Source organism: Aegilops tauschii, chromosome 1, assembly GCF_002575655.3.
Source record: "Aegilops tauschii subsp. strangulata cultivar AL8/78 chromosome 1, Aet v6.0, whole genome shotgun sequence".
Lineage (NCBI taxonomy): Eukaryota > Viridiplantae > Streptophyta > Magnoliopsida > Poales > Poaceae > Aegilops > Aegilops tauschii.
In genome coordinates, this window is record NC_053035.3 from 83,354,077 (window position 1) to 83,371,338 (window position 17,262).

Here is a 17,262-nt window from a genome sequence, read left to right on the forward strand (position 1 = left end):
CCTCTTCAACAATTGGCATCTTTGCAGCTTTCTCTGCCCTTGCCTTCTCTCTCTTCTCATGTGCTTGAGCTGAAGATGGTTCATTTTCATTCATGACAACAGTGTTGTCTTCAAATTCAGGGTAGATGGGTAGGTGCTCCTTGTCCAGTAGATATTTGCCTTTGCCCATCTTGGAGTTGATGAGCTCCTGAATTTGTGGGGCATACCCACAACTTCTCTTCTGATCAGCTGTTGTCCTTTTGACTGTCTCCACAATCAGACTCATGACTTTGAATTTTTGAGGCACATCAAACAAATGTAGCAAGTTGATGGCCTGTCCTCTGATCATCTTGTGATCACCTGACTTGGGTAGTAATGTGTGCCTAAGGATCCAATTTATGGTAGGCAGACCAGACAACAAAAAGTGGACAAATCCAAACTTATGAGTGTCCAAAGCATCATCTGGGATCTATTTGTACATGTTGGTCATTGTGTTGTGGTCTTTCTTCTTCTCAGCATAAATATCCAAGTCATCCTCATTCTCCTCTGGGGCATTGATCAACTGAGCCCATTCTTCAACAGAAGATTGGTACCTAGTACCTTCAGACATCCAAATGATCTTTCCATCTGAGTAGAAGTGGGTAGTGGAGTAAAACTGCATGATGAGCTCATCATTCCACTTGGTGAGCTTCTGGGCAACAAAGGTGTCAACTCCACATGCCTTGAAGCTGTCATATACACCTAGATAGTGATCTTCATTCTCCTTGATGTACTCCCAGTCAACCCATCTCATGTCACACACAATGGGCTTCTTGTCAAGCAGGATTGTTTCATAAAAGTCTTGTTGTTCCTTGGTGTGAAACCTGTAGTCCACAACAGTCCTCCTCCTGACAGCATATGGATTAGACTGTCTCCATAACCTCAGTCCTGCATCCTTCCTGACTTTCATGTTTTCTACCACAGGGTGTGCATCATTGTGGTCGGGTATCTTGGGCTTCAGCTTCCTCAACACAACTGAGTCATCTTCTTCTTCTTCAGCAGCTTCAGGCACTGGGGCCTTGTTCTTCTCCTCAGCAGGGATGTTTCTAGTGCTTCTCTTGGGTTTAGGGGGTTTCTGAGCTGGAGCAGCAGCCTTGGGAGCACCTTTGGGCTTAGATGGAGCAGCCCCTGATCTGATTGCATCTCCCATGAGCTTTTGAGCTTTGGGTGCTGGTGCAACATCCTATTCCTCTTCCTCTTCTCCTTCAGAATCTTTCTTCATTGAGGGCTTTCCAAGAACTCTAGCAGTAGTGGTTCTTGCCCTCTTCTTCTTCTTACCATCACCAGCTGTTTCTTCTTCAGATTCAATGGAGAACTTCATGGTTTCACCTGTGGCAACTTTCCTTGACTTTGACATTGGAACTCTTCTTGCTGGAGCCTTTGTTTTCAGTCCAGGCTTTGTTGCAGCAGTTGTGCCATACTCCTTTTTCAGCACCTTTTTCCTTGAAGTGGCCTCATCCTCAACAGCCACATAATCTTCATCCTCTGAATCAGAAGTTTTCTTCTTCCTTGTCCTGGTAGCTGCCTTTGGCAAGTTACTTGGTGTGCTCCTGCTGCCCTCATCATAGCTGCTAGAGGGATCAGAACCCTCACTCATCTGCACCTGCTGTTCAGACTTGTTCTGGCTGTCACTTTGGTCAGACATCTTGCAGGCAAACTGTCAGCAGACCCTGTGAATAGATTATAGATGAGGTAGAGAAGATGAGCATCACAAAGTACAGGAGTTTTGCAAAATAGATAACTCAAAACCTTAGTTTTAGTTCTCCACAGAAAGCATTTCGGAGCTACCGATTTGTAAACTCGGTGATACCGAAGCAACACTTGGAGCCTAAACTAGTGAACTCGGTCAGACCGAGTCACAGTTCAGTGGCACCGAGACTGCTAGGGTTTCACAGTGAATCGAACTCGGTCACACCGATTTGCAATTCTCGGTCAGACCGAAAATCACATGTGCAATGGCCTAAGCCAAATCGGTGAGACCGACTTCTACAATTCGGTCGGTCCGAGATGAGTTCTGCGGAAACCTAACCCTAAATTTTCAAATCAAATCAAATCTACGGGATGTTTTCATTGGACAGGATGATTTCATGCGTGGTAAGAGACATGGCAAAGCAATGTGCTAGGAATCAGAGTTAATGAATAGCACAAAGATCAAGTTCATACCCTATCTCGGAGGTGAACTTGCTACGGCGGCAACGTCGGGGCAGATTGCCGTTGACGGCGGCGAAGACCAGCGGCGGGTGGTCGCTGGCGGTGAGAGGACGATCCGGAGACCCGAGAAGGCAGAGCAGGTTACGCATGGGCGAAGGGTTTCGGAATTTTTTCCAAAATTTGACCCGTAGGTATATATAACCTGACACTGTCGGTGTGACCGAGTGGAACAACTCGGTGGCACCGAGATGCAAAACTGCAAGCAGTTACTGCAACTCGGTGTGACCGAAATGTTCTAATCGGTTGCACCGAGATTGAAAACCTAGATCAACTTAGTGATCTCGGTAGGACCGAAAAGGATGAATCGGTCAGACCAAAATGCACAAAGAGGTTTTGGAAGTTTAAGTCTATGACGAATCGGGAACTCCGAGTGCTCCTCACTCAGAGTGGTTCGAATCTGACTTGATCAAACTTTATGATGTAGCATGAATAGAGTTTGAGACGAGAAAAACATAGATAGCTAGAGGGAGTTCTTAGGAATTCTTGTCCATCCATTTGGCAAAAGAGAAAAAGCCAAACAATCAAAGCAACAAATGGATGTCCTCGAATGAGTAAAAATATGCATTCAACATGCTCACACAATAAAATGGCAAATGAAATATGTGACAAAGCATGCACAAACACTCTAGCATCTATCAAGGAATTGGCGATGACTAGGTCATCTATATATGAGTATATTGACTTAGGAGTCAAATGAGAACATTTGATCATAGGTCATACTCATCGTTTAAGCACAAGTGGGGTTACCACTTTTACATAAAGCATTGTTGTGATCACATCATTAGAGTTGCTTTGGCTCAATTGATTAGAGTAAAGCTCCCCCTAGATGTGATATCCCCCCTAAGAGGGATGAACTAACCTTGGTTTTTGTCGATGATGACTTCATGTAGGTGTTGAAGATGTGGATGCTCAAAGTTGATGTAGATCATTCGGAGCAATCCTTTGGAGTGAGTTGCACTTTCAATACCTACACCGGTTAGTCCCACAAGGAACAAGCAAGGATATCCATAGACATAGAGTGATGTATACACAAGATGTTGTCCATGGAAGCATTAGGTTACCTTGTCCCTTGTCTTACCAACAAGAGGGTTTGTGAATCCTTGGACTAGTGCAAGATGTGGAAGTTGTTTGCACTTGTCATTGCCAAAATGATAAGAGTGAAGTATGTTGGCGGAGTCACCCTCAAGAACTCTCTAGTTCTTCTTCTTTGGGATCCACACCATCTTGATGGGAATCCTTGGAGTTTTAGTCGTACTTGATGAAGTAGAACTTGATGTAGTCTTGGGAACCCACTTAAGGCCTTAGGTGCTTCTTCAAATGCATCAATTTCCTCTTGAAGCTTGTCCTTGCCTTTTTGCTTGTGGTCTTGTGGTGGAAGATCATCTTGAGCTTGTGTTCCTTTGAAAGAAGTAGGATCATACTTCTCTTGTTGAGGAACAAACTTCATCTTGGGGTATTGATCTTCTTCCCACTCAACTCCATTGGCATTGAACTTTCGTTCAAAACCAACACCTTGATTTTCCCGGTGTCTTCCTTGCTTGCGTACAATTTCCTCAAATTGTTTACTTCCGGCAAGGCTCTTGTAAACACCTTTCTCTATAATTCCCTTCAATAAGCTATTTTCTTGCTCAAGTGTAACTTGGCTAAGAGAATCATTAGTGGAATCAAGAGAACTACTAGAAGCAACAACATTGGATTTAGCATGATTGTTGTTACTACTAGATGAAGAATCTTTCTTGTTCTTGTTGTTAGATTTAACTTGTGGCATGTAAGTAGACAAGAGTAAACGCTTGGCAATGTAAGAAGAACTTTTCTTGCGAAGATCATCATTGATTGCCTTTAAAAACTCATGTTCTTGCTCAAGGCTGAGCTTTTCAAAATGTAGCTTATCATGAGTCTTTAAAAGTTCTCGATGATCTTCCAAGGTAGTCTCATGAGCTAACTTAAGAGTGTTTAGTTCTTTAGTTAGACGCTCAATCTCCTTCTTATCATCATCATTCGTTTTATCTTGATTAGCATGATTAATAGCACATTCATCATAGTTTTCGTAACTAGAGTTGTCAACAAGTAAATCATCATCTCCTAGCAAATCATCTTCATCACTATTGAAATCAACATACTCGGGGTGTGTTACCTTTGGACCTTTAGCCATGAAGCATATCCCAATTCCTTCATTTGGTGATTCAAATATGTCGTAGGAGTTGGTTGTCACAAGTGCTAGTCCGGCAACACCTTCATCTTGAGTATATTCGGAGTCGGAGTGATAACTTCTTTCGGAGTGATTGTCGGAGTCGGAGCCGGATACCCATTCACCAACATGAGCTTGATGTCTTATTTTTGTGTAGCTCTTTGATGACTTGTCCTTCCTTTCCGAATCCTTACTTCTCCGAGAGGGTCTTCGTTCATAACGATCATCTCTACTCCTTCTTTCTCTTGGTGGTGATTCTTCTCTTCTACTCCTTCTTTTGGGAGAATCTTCTCTTCTTTTGTAGGGAGCCGTAAACTCATTGGAATAGTGTCTGGGTCTTCCACAATTGTAGCAATTACGCTCACGACTAGAAGATCTTTTGTCATTGTAGGACCTTGACTTGGAACTTCTTTCCTTGCTTCTACTTTTGTAGAACTTGTTGAAGTTCTTCACCATTAGGCTCAATTCTTCATTGAAGGTTTGTTTCTCACTTGATGATGTGGGAGCATCACACGAGGCTTTGTAAGCACCACTTGACTTGTTGTGAAGCTCTTCCTTATCCTTGAGTGACATCTCATGAGCAACAATTCTTCCAATGACTTCCGTTGGCTTGAGATCTTTGTAATTGGGCATCATTTGGATTGATGTGCACACGGTATCATATTTTCCATCCAAGGCTCTTAGGATCTTCTTGATGATAAATTTATCGGTCAACTCTTCACTTCCTAAGCCGGCAATCTCATTTGTGATGAGAGCAAGCCTAGAGTACATTTCAGCGACACCTTCACCATCTTTCATTTTGAACTTGTCAAGTTGACTTTGAAGCACATCCAATTTGGATTCCTTGACGGAGTCGGTACCTTCATGCATATCAATCAAAGTATCCCAAATTTCCTTTGCATTCTCAAGACGGCTGATTTTGTTGAATTCTTCGGGGCATAATCCGTTGAAGAGAATATCACAAGCTTGAGCATTGTATTGTAGCATCTTCAACTCCTCCACGGTAGCTTCACGGTTTGGTTCTCTCCCATCGAAGAATTCACCTTGCAAGCCAATACACACAATAGCCCAAACGGCGTGGTTATGTCCAAGAATATGCATTTTCATCTTATGCTTCCAACTAGCAAAATTTGTACCATCAAAGTAAGGACCTCTACGGTGGTAATTTCCCTCACTAGACGCCATACTCTTCTTGGTTGTGAAACCAAGGCTATGACCACCAAAAGCTATGGAAATCAAAGCAAATGGAGACCAAAGCTCTGATACCACTTGTAGGATCGAAAGTATGTCTAGAAGGGGGGTGATTAGACTACTTGACCAATTAAAATCTAGCCTTTTTCCAATTTTAGTTCTTGGCATATTTTAGCAACTTAGCACAAGTCAAGCAATCAGCCTACACATGCAATTCTAAGAGTGTAGCAGCGGAAAGTAAAACAATTGCATATGAAGGTAAAGGGAGGAGTTTGAGGGAGCAAACGCAATGTTGACACGGATATTGTTTATCCGTGGTTCCGATAGGTGGTGCTATCGTACATCCATGTTGATGGAGACTTCAACCCACGAAGGGTAACGGTTGCGCGAGTCCACGGAGGGCTCCACCCACGAAGGGTCCATGAAGAAGCAACCTTGTCTATCCCACCATGGCCGTCGCCCACGAAGGACTTGCCTCACTCGGGTAGATCTTCACGAAGTAGGCGATCTCCTTGCCCTTACAAACTCCTTGGTTCAACTCCACAATCTTGACGGAGGCTCCCAAGTGGCACCTAGCCAATCTAGGAGACACCACTCTCCAAGAAGTAACAAATGGTGTGTTGATGATGAACTCCTTGCTCTTGTGCTTCAAATGATAGTCTCCCCAACACTCAACTCTCTCTCACAGGATTTGGATTTGGTGGAAAGACGATTTGAGTGGAAAGCAACTTGGGGAAGGCTAGAGATCAAGATTTATGTGGTAGGAATGGAATATCTTGATCTCAACACAAGTGTAGGTGGTTCTCTCTTAGAAAATGTATGTTGGAAGTGTAGGCATGTTCTGATGGCTCTCTCCACGAATGAAGAGTGGGTGTAGGGGTATATATAGCCTCCACACAAAATCTAACCGTTACACACAATTTACCGAACTCGGTCAGACCGATTTAGTTCATAATGTGACCGTTAGGATTTTCGGTGGGACCGACACGTCAACTCGGTGAGACCGATTTCGTTAGGGTTAGGGCATAACGTAATCTCGATGAGACCGATTACACAAACTCGGTGAGACCGATTTTGGTAATAGACAAACAGAGAGTTGGTCAGGCAAACTCGGTGGGACGATTCGCTCATCTCGGTTAGACCGAAACGTTACGAAGGGGTGACAGAGAGTTTGCATTGCAATCTCGGTGGGACCGATTGCATATTTCGGTGAGATCGAAATTATTGCAATAGGCAAGAGAGAGTTTGCAATCCCATCTTGGTGAGACCGAGATCCCTATCGGTGAGACCGAAAAGACTAGGGTTTCTGGCAGCGGCTATGTCAAGAGAACTCGGTGGCGCCGGATAGAAAGATTCGGTGGGGCCGAGTTTGACTTTTGGTTTGGGACATATGTGGATGTGAGAAAGTAGTTGAGGGCTTTGGAGCATATCACTAAGCACTTTGAGCAAGCAAGCCATTAAGCAACACCTCATCCCCTCTTAATAGTATTGGCTTTTACTATGGACTCAATGTGATCTTGGATCACTTAAAATGAAAAATGTAGAGTCCTGAGCTTTGAGCTTGAGCCAATCCTTTGTCCTTAGAATTTTGAGGGATCCACTTTTCTCATCCATGCCATGCCAATCATTGAGCTTTCTTGAAATGTTTATCTTGAAATAGCATTAGCTCAATGAGCTATATGTTGTTAGAAATTACCAAAACCACCCAGGGATAGTTGCACTTTCACTATCCCTTGCTGTTGAGTAAAACCGCAAGCAACAAGACGAGCTTTGTGCTTGTCGACAGATCCATTCGGACGATGCTTGGTCTTGAAAATCCACTTGCAGCCCACGACATAAACACCGGGAGGCCGAGGCAACAACACCCAGGTATTAGTGTGACGAAGAGCAGCAAATTCCTCAAACATGGCGGCACGCCAAGCGGGTTCACCAAGAGCATCACGATGAGAAACCGGCGCGGCAAAAAATGCACGCCGACGGGAATCATATCGAACCGTGCCATCGGTGTAAGTCTTTTCCTTGCGCGTATGATCACGATGACGTGTGACCATGGCATGCCCCGGAGCTGCATCGCCAGAGGACCCGGCCAGAGGTGTCGCGACTGAGGACTCCTCAGCGACAGGCGACACGGGCCGGGGTGAGACAGTGGGCTGGGCCAGTCCAGGAAACGTGGGGGAGCCGGGCGATGGTGGTAGCCCGGGAGACGCGGCCGGCGACCCAGCCGATGCTGCAGACTCGCCAACTGGCGAGGCAGGCGGGCTAGCAGGAGAGGCAGGCGAGGCCGCATCGGGAGGCGTGGCATGCATGTCCGATGCATGCACGTCGATCACAATATCAGGCTCAGGAGCAGCGACGGTCACCTGGGGAGAAAACAAAGCAACATCGCCTGCAGGTAACAGGTTAGGTGATAGATAGGACAGGTCATATTTGCGCACATGGACATCTGAAACCGATTCATTAGATGGAAAAGTGATGGCATGTTCAAGAGAAGCAATGTCAACCGAAACACCTGGGTTGGAATAAGGATAAATAGTCTTGTCGAAGACAACGTCACGAGAAATATATATCCTACCCGAGGTGCGATCAAGACACTTATAGCCCTTATGCAGAGGGCTGTAGCCAAGGAATACGCACATCTTGGAATGGAACTCAAGCCTGTGAGCATTGTACTTGCGAAGACTAGGCCAGCAAGCACACTCAAAGATCCGAAGTGAGGAATAGTTGGGCTGAACATGAAACAGACGGAACAAAGTTGTATCCGTGTTGAGAACCGGAGTGGGCATACGGTTGATGAGATAACATGCCGTAAGAAAAGCCTCATCCCAAAACCAAAGTGGGAGAGAAGAGTGCGCAAGTAAAGCAAGGCTGCTCTCCACCAAATGACGATGTTTGCGCTCGGCAATACCATTCTGCTGAGATGTATGTGGACACGACACACGGTGAGAGATGCCCGTGCGTTGAAAGTAGCGATGAAGTTTGTGGTATTCACCATCCCAATCGGACTGAACGACCTTGATTTTACAATCCAAAAGGCGTTTGACATGAGCCTGGAAATTATAAAAGACTTGCTCAACATCAGACTTGTGTTTAAGCAAATAAATCCAGGTGAAACGCGTGTAGTCATCAACAAAGCTAACATAATACTTGTACCCCCCTCGAAGAAGCAATAGCGGGACCCCAAACATCTGAATGTATTAATTCAAGAGGTACAGTAGTGACATGATAAGACGTAGAATAAGGTAGCTGATGACTCTTAGCACGCTGACAGGCATCACACACTAACGGTGAATTATTTGAACTAGAACGCGGGAGATCATGACTCCGAACAATGGAGGTGACCAAATTATTTGTAGGGTGACCAAGACGCTGATGCCATTGTGACGACGAGACTCTAATACTAGAGGATGCATGGCGAGACGATGATGACGATGCACAAGCGAATGGGATCGGGTAGACCCCCCATGACTTCTACCGTGAAGAAGTACGCGCCTGGTTGCCTTGTCCTTAACAAAGAAAAAACGACGGTGAAACTCAACAAACACGTCATTATCACAGACAAGGCGATAAACAGAAAGAAGATGATGGCTGATGTGTGGAACATGAAGTATGTTGTGCAGTTTTAGGGATGAACCGGTTAAACGTGAATGACCAATGTGTGAAATAGACAAACCTGCACCATTAGCCACCTGAACCTGATCCTTGCCGTCATAGCGCTCGTGAACCTGGAGACGCTCAAGATCACTAGTCAAGTGATCCGCAGCCCCGGTATCCAGCACCCAAGGATAGTCGACGGTGCTGGTGGAGGCCGAGTTGGCGGAGCGTGTGTGGTGGTCCTGGTCATAGCGCTTGCGGCACTCATCGATCTCATGGCCCCAGTTCTTGCAGATTTGGCACCTGGGGCGCCATCAATTATTGCGACGACCACCACTGCTGGCGTTGCCCCCGCCACCTTGCCGGCCATTGCCGGCGTAGCCAGGGTTGCAGCCGCAGCCGCCGTTGGTGCCGCCATTGCCACCTTGGCGGCCTTGCCCCGACTGGCCGTTCCCATCAGTCGGGCGACCCCCACCGTCTGAGGGGTAGGGCTCCGAGTAGGGCGCACGTCTGCTAGTGCCGTATGAACCCGAGCGGGTCACAGCGTTGGCAGAGGGAGACCACCCCTCCGCCGCACTCTGCTGGGACTGCAGTGCTTCGAACAACAAAACGAGCGAGTAGAAACTGGAGTAGGGCATAGGTGCATTACTCACACCCAGGAAGGCGGCGATGGAGTTGTCGGCGGAGCCAAGTCCAGTGAGGATGTGATCGATGAGTTCATCATCACGGATCGGGGAGCCGGCGGTGGCCATGGTGTCGGCCAGGGCCTTCATCTTGTGCATGTATTCAGCCGCGGACAGCTCCTCCTTCCTCAGCGTTTGAATTGACGCCGGATGTGACGGACGTTGGCGCGGCTCTGCGCGCCGAACATGGCACCGACGGCCGTCCACACCGCCTGTGCTGACTCGCAGCCAATAAGCTGGCATGCAATATCCTCATCCATGGAGGTGAGGAGAAGGCCCTTGACCTTCTGATCCTGAGTCCACCAGTGATGGTACGCTGGGTTGGCGGCGGTCGTCGCGGCGTTGCCAGTGCCCACAGCGAGGGTTTTGTCCGGTGCCGCCGTGGTGCCATCAAGATGGCCATGGAGGTTGGCATTGGCGAGAACGGTGCTGGTGATGCCCCCCCCCCCCTAGCATGAAATTGTTGCGGCCGAGGCGGACGGAGATCCCCGGAACGGAGAACGCGGCGGGAACCGAGGCGGCCGCGGGCGAGGTGATGGCGCCGACGGGGTTGGAGAGCAACAAGGCTGAGGATGACATCGCGGCGGCATGGAAAAGAGCGGCGCGCAACGGCGGACAGGGGGACTTGCGGCGGCGGCGCGGAAGATGGCTGCGCGCGGCGGCAGCGTGGAGGGTCTCGCGGCGGCCCGGGTGGTGTCTGATACCAAGTTAAACAGGAGGGTTTAGGGTTTTGCGTGGGTGTTGACATCCACCTCACGTCTCAATATATAGATGATTATATTACAATTACATACGTGTTCGTATACGTGCACAAGTACAATATATAAACTAGACCCTATTTTACATCGAGGAGGTGCTCGGTAAATTGGATCAATGACACCTAGCTTCTTGGTAACCAGCCTCCTGGCTGATTGCCCGGGAACACTTTTGTTGAATAAAGCTCTCTGATTTGCCCGTAAAAAAACACTTGGATCAAGAACACAGGGGAAATAACCATTGCGAACCTGAGCCATGCTGGGCAGGGATCAACTTATAATAAAAAGCATGGGGAATCACGTGTTGCCCTGCATTTTCTTACGTAAACATATTTGACCAAACCCAATGTTTCCTGAAAATCATAGTTCAGTTAGCATCCATATCAGCATATATGCATGGCACTAACAAATCACAACCATCTTCTTGAGTGGAAATCACAACCATATTACAGAGTGAAAGGCACAGTAAATTACTGGAAGCAACACAAATCAACTAGATTGTCATAACAGGTCTTACAACTGGAGGCATCAAACAAATTGACTAGTACTAGCAAACAACTGAACTCTCACAATTTTATACCACCTGACAGTGAAGAGACCTCACACTTATTCACTCAGGCCTGCTTGGTGGAGCTTGAAACTTCAGAAATATCAATACGACACTCCATTGATGCAGTCATTTCTACCTCCGTTTGCCGTAGCTGTGTAGCTTGAACGGAACGGGAGTGAAGCAGTGGATCCAGCTGCTGATCATTTCTGCACGTCTGCTCATCAGCATAGGTTGTTGCTTCGCGAGGTGCAAAACATTCTGCAGGAGGATGGCCATGGATCTGTTGATCCCTCTCTAGAATGCCAGCGTGGGAGAGCAACGCCCACAGGTGTGTTAGAAACTCACCTCCATTTGCCAGATGCTGTATATGATCCTTTGCATTGTCCGATGGAGCTACGTACAATATCATTTCAGTCCAGAAATCTGCCAGCATCTTCCACCGACTGTCATCTCTCATTTCTTCAAGCTTCTTCCCTAACCAGATCCCCGACGCAAAGGTCGTCTCATGTTGCCGGTGATAGGTTTTCATCTTTGTGTGTTTCTCAAACGGCGTCCTGTCTTTGCGCAACAAGTTTAGTGCCTCGTTCCTCACTTCATGAAACAATTTGTGGTCTCCAAAGGATGATCCGGGAGCAGTTCTGGCACAAACGCCATCAAATATGCGCAATAACTTGATATTTCTTGGGCAACAGTATGATGGTTGAGTACCAAAGTTTCTAGCTCTGCAATCTTACATTGTGCGATGACACAATACTCAGTTGCAACATGCCAAATCAACATGGTTCTGGCAGGAGTCTCGTGATTGCATGCCCATAATGGAATTTCTTCACCTTGAAAATTCTGTCGCAATGATGATACTCCGCACGACAGTTGACCATTGCTCTCTTTGAGAGTTCTAGCAATGGCCAACTTGACGGTGTCTGTCAATGGAATGCGATCTGCCTTCTTAACACCACGATGTTCAAATCCTCGAGGGAAAGCTGAAGTATAGGAATGAAAGGACTGAAACAAATAAGACAAAGACCCCACCAGGTCAGCGATGAATGATTTTCCATGCAAATCCTTAATTAGCGAGTGCTGGCCAATCTTATTCTGCCAATAACCAAATAACTGTGGGAGATTTTTTCCGAAGTATAGTCCTGGAAGCCGACAGGCAAATTCTACCTTAGCCCAGTCGGATGAAATAAGAACATAAAGCTGTAGCAGCTCAAGTGCAAAACTCAGCATGACAAGTACTACTCCTGTCAGAATGCCTGTTCTTCCCCATGGCACCCTACTAGGTGAGCTGAGAGACTCATGTTTATAGCGCAGGAGATCCTTGATCAATGTTACTATTCCTGAAGGATATATGACCGCAACACAAAAAATGCTGAGGAAAAAGTTAATGGTACCATGTGCACTGAATAAGGAATGAGTGGTGGAGAAGAAATGATCGTAGGTGAAAGCCAGCTCTGTCTCAATTATCCTATATGCAGCTTCGTAGTTTCTCTCTACATCCAAGAGGAATCCTTTGAAGACCAGATCATGAGTTTTCTGAAGCTTCGCTTCAGGGCAATCGGCCCCAAAGAAACGCCTCCGTAATAGCTGAAACAAGGCAAAGGAAAGGCACAGTTCCTTCAGTCGTGGACCTTCACTTCCACCGAACGGACCTGAAGAGGAACTCCATACCATGCTAACTGTAATATGGCCCCGTTCGTCCTCATCATCACTTTTCTCCTCCCCTTCATCATAATCATCATCCTTTTCATGCTTCTGCTCCTCCTCCTCATCATCATCATCATTATCATCGTCCTTCTCCTTCACCTCCACGATCTCCTCCTCCTTTTCTTTCTCATTTTCATCAGCCTTTTCATGCTTCTGCTCCTCCTCCTCCTCATCATCATCATCGTCCTTCTCCTTCACCTCCATGATCTCCTCCTCCTTTTCATTATCATTTTCATCAACCTTTTCATGCTTCCGCTCCTCCTCATCATCATTCTTCTCATCCACCTCCACTACCAGCTTCTCCTCATCATCATTCTCATTCATCTCCACAATCTTCTCCTGTTCATCCTTACGGTGCTCTTTCTTCTGATCGAAAGAAAAAACAAGGTAGTTGTACCCTTCAAGAGATACTGGATCATAAGCTACAGATGCCCGTTGGTCAATCTTCATATGCGTTTGGAGGTATAAGCTCCCCTTGTCTGAGAAGCTACTTGCCATGATATTTGCACAAGTCCTTCCACCATTCATGGTCAGAAAGAAGATCAGAAAGAACACCGCGATCAGGGAGTGAATGAGAGCGTTCCAACCTAAAAATCCGGAGGTGTGGGGGATGGTCATGGCCATGGACATGTAGCTCACCACAAACAGGACATGCCGGAAGAACTGGGCGGTGTACCGCTTGTTGTCATCAACATTGTAAGCTGTCATCGTGTTCACTCTCCCCAAAGCAACGACAACAAACATAGTAGTGAGCAGACATTTGGTCTCTTTGAACGGAGAGTTGTACATAACACCAAGGGTATATGCCACTAAGGGTTGGCTGGCAGAGTATGCCAGCCATAGTGGGTACTTAACATAGGCGCTATTGATGCTGCGCCTGTACCGATTGCCCACCACCTGTATGGCGCCAATGACGACATAGAGTAATAACAGGAGCTCAATCTGGGTTCCCACCATCTTCTCGCTGTGCCACCATGAGGTATGGCCCCCCTGTGCTTGTGCGGGTGCCGGTGCCGCTTGTGGCAGCTCATTATACAGCTGCTTCACAGGATGGCGTACCATCCTGCCTTGTTCAGCGAAGCGCCTTCTGCTGTAGTTCTGGTAGTTCAGCTTGGCTAGATGGAATAATCAGTAGTTAGTGAGAACAGGCAGCCCGATCTAGCTTACTGACTATGAAGTACAATACAAAGTGTGAGCCAAGCATACAAGATATATACTAATATTTTCACTATCTCACATGTCGTAGTCCTTCATCAGTAGTTACGTTGGAAGTATCAACTCGGTATTGGAGGTTAATCACGCGTAGTGTTATTTATTTATTTATTGAGATGGAATGGATGCACCGTTATTGAGGAAGAATCCAATGATATATGCATATTACTAATGCGACGCCGTTTTGGCCAAGTTGCATGCTCAATGTATGTGACAAATATGTTTGGACAGAGGGCATACTCTATAGTGTTTGACGGACACCAATATGCTATGGCCTAATCTTATATACTCTCTTCTATTATGTTTATAGTGCACCCAGGCTAAAATCAAACAAATTTTCGAGCATGTAATTCCGCTAATACAACTTAGATCAACGCATAATACTAGATCAAGGCAATTAATGGTCTATCCGTAATGGCATGCAATCACATAAATTTATGCAACTTTGACTTAAAACAGAAGCTTTCTCGTTTTATTTAATTGCTATGCCTCACATCCATTAGAATGCACTCTAAAAAGAATAAAGCAAAATATATATATTGGGTGCGCTATAAACAAAAGAGGAGGGAGTATTGGCCACTCGTGCTCGCCAACCTGGTCGCTCCCGGGGCAACTCCGGAGGCCCTCCGCACCGCTACCCAACATTCTATTCTATGTAAGGTTCACTAATTACACGAACTTTCATGGAAAAAATTTAATGGCATGAGCAAGAATATACGTGAAACAAAAAATATATCTCTCATATTCACTAAAATTTGAATTGTGGCGAACATATGGAAGAAAAAAATGATTCCGGGGAACAAGAAAATGACTGTACTAACTAAAGTAATAAATAACAAATACTGCCTCTGCAACTTAATACAAGACATTTTTTGATACTGTCATGGACTCTAAAAACGTCTTATAAAAAGTTACAGAGGGAGTATATTCCTAAAGGAATATCACATACCTTTTTCTACAGGTGTGGAGTTGGAAGTGATGAACAAATAATTATGGCAAACGTGAAGAGAAATATAGATAGAATCACCAAATCTCATATCACTGGAAAATCTACAAACAGAAAGATAAACCATGGTGAATTAAAAAGTGGACTAGTATAAACAAAAGTACATATATAAACACTTCAGAGATGAAAAAAGGTCAGCCCTATCCTTCTTTCTTCGGAGTCCATCACCGACGATTGGTGTCACAGGGCAAAGGAGACCGGAAACTGCTACAGCAGGTGCAGCGCGGCAGAACGGGCATGTCATGTTGAACCGCAGCCACTCGCCCACGCATGCCGGGTGGAAGTTCATGCACGCCGGCAGCACCCTCACCGTCTTGCCATTCGCCAGTAGTGTTTTTTTCCTGTATGGGCAGATAATGGATTTTATGGGCATGTAGCCTGTCTTGTGAAAATAAGCATGTCTTCTAATAAAGCTTTCTATATTTTTACAGAAGATATGACTACAAAAAAAGGATAAAACAATTTACATGTTGAACAGAGTACTACTCCCTCAGTTCGGAAATAAGTGGCTTGGACCATGCCACTTATTTACGAACGGAGGTAGTATTTACTATGTTTTGACACTTGATGGCACGCACCTGATTTACAGCTAACACTTGCATAGCACAATTTTTTTACAAAGAGATCTGAACTTTTCTTCTGAAGTTGCCTCTCAGAAAGTAAACGAACCACCACTAATCCTCTAAATCACTCGCTGAAGCAAGGTCTGAGCTCACATGAAAGCACCACAGCTTCAATGCACCTCAAAATCTGCTCGGTGACTCTGTCTGCAAGCTGCACTGTCTAATGGTTCCTGATTTGGACAGTAACTCTGCTCAGTGACCGTGTCTTCAACCTGCACTGTCGAATGGTTCCTGATTTGTACAGTAAAACTCTGCTCTGTGACTGTGTCTGCAACCTGCATCATCATCTGCTGCCCGTAAAACCCTACTCTGTGAGTGTGTCTGCAACCCGCACCATCACCTTCTGCCTGAATCCATTCTTGAGTAACCTGCGAACGGACATATTCCCTACCCCAGTCAGCAGCAGGCCGCCCATCTCCGATGATCCAATCACTACGTTCCAATGATCCAATCACGCAAGCAGATGCAGGTCACGCCGCTGACCCCGTCCCCAGCAGGGACAGCAGGCGGAGAGACGAGGGGCTTGGGGAGCAGGGGGGGGGGGGGGGGGGGGGGGGGGGGGGGCGAGCGCCAGTGCGGGGATGCGAGGCCCTGGGGCGGCACCGCTCAGGGAGCAGGAGGAGCGCCGGTGCAGCGACGCGGCGTCCGAGCCCAGCCTCGACGAGGATTTCGCCCGGCGGCGGCACAGCAGGAGGAGTGCGAGCTTCGGGAAGCAGAGGGGCGGGATGAGGCGGTGGCTGGAAAGCGCTTGATGGGAGCCGCTGGCGGGGATCCACACTGCGAGCGCATCTGGGTCGTGGCCGTCGGCGGGTGGTCAGCTCGCGGCCACTATTTCTGGCTTTAAGCCTTTTTAGTGGGATTTCTGGCTTTAAGCGAGATGGGAAGGATCACTCGCTGAAGGGTCGGCTAATCGGGCTCGGTGAGGGGAGCAGGCAGACCTCTTTCTGGAGCCTTCCAACGATCGTGGATTAAGAGCACGCCAGCCGCGTCACATGTTGCACTCTGAGCATTTTATACGGATTTTTTATATTTTTTCGCACACGTTTTTGGATTTTTAAATTGTTTTTTTGGTTTTTTTGACTTTTTGGTTTTGGTCTTCCTCAACAATTGGACCAAAAAAAAATAAAAAAAATTACACGAAAAATATCTTTTTTCCTTTCGCGAGAGGCACGATTTTTCTTCTGCGAGAGACGCGGTTTTGCTTTCGCGAGAGGCGCGGCCATGGCTCTCAGAAATGAAAAAACATATTTGTTTTCCTTCCGCGAGAGGCACGGTTGTGCTTCAACCGTGCCTCTCGGAACAGAAAAAACACATTTTTTTGTTTTTTTTTTCTTCTGCGAGAGGCACGGGTGTGCTTTCGTGAGAGTCACGACCCGTGCTTTCGTGAGAGTCACAACCGTGCCTCTCGAAACAGAAAAAATGATTTTTTATTTTTTTTTTACGAGAGGCACGGTCTTGCTTCCGTGAGAGGCACGGTTGTGCTTCCGGAGAGGCACGGTCGTGCCTCTTGAAAAAAAAAGACACGTTCTC

At 46.5% G+C, this 17,262-nt stretch overlaps 1 protein-coding gene across 1 annotated transcript; it reads right to left on the reverse strand.

The window, feature by feature from the left end:
• Positions 1 to 11,040: 11,040 nt before the first annotated feature.
• Positions 11,041 to 16,606, reverse strand: LOC109766108 (uncharacterized). The gene is made up of 3 exons (XM_020324879.4): positions 15,688 to 16,606; positions 15,053 to 15,450; positions 11,041 to 14,006 (listed from the first exon to the last, which is right to left on the reverse strand). The coding sequence occupies exons 2-3, from the start codon at positions 15,174 to 15,176 to the stop codon at positions 11,776 to 11,778; spliced, it is 2,355 nt and encodes a 784-aa protein (XP_020180468.4). The 5' UTR covers positions 15,177 to 15,450; positions 15,688 to 16,606; the 3' UTR covers positions 11,041 to 11,775.
• Positions 16,607 to 17,262: the final 656 nt, after the last annotated feature.

What these genes read in the sequence shown, in the direction of transcription:
- LOC109766108 (XM_020324879.4), bottom strand. Translation starts at nt 15,176, where the DNA reads ATGGTTTATCTTTCTGTTTGTAGATTTTCCAGTGATATGAGATTTGGT. An exon ending in CTCCACACCTGTAGAAAAAG is followed by an intron (nt 14,007 to 15,052) that starts GTATGTGATATT and finishes TATTCCATCTAG; the next exon opens with CCAAGCTGAACTACCAGAAC.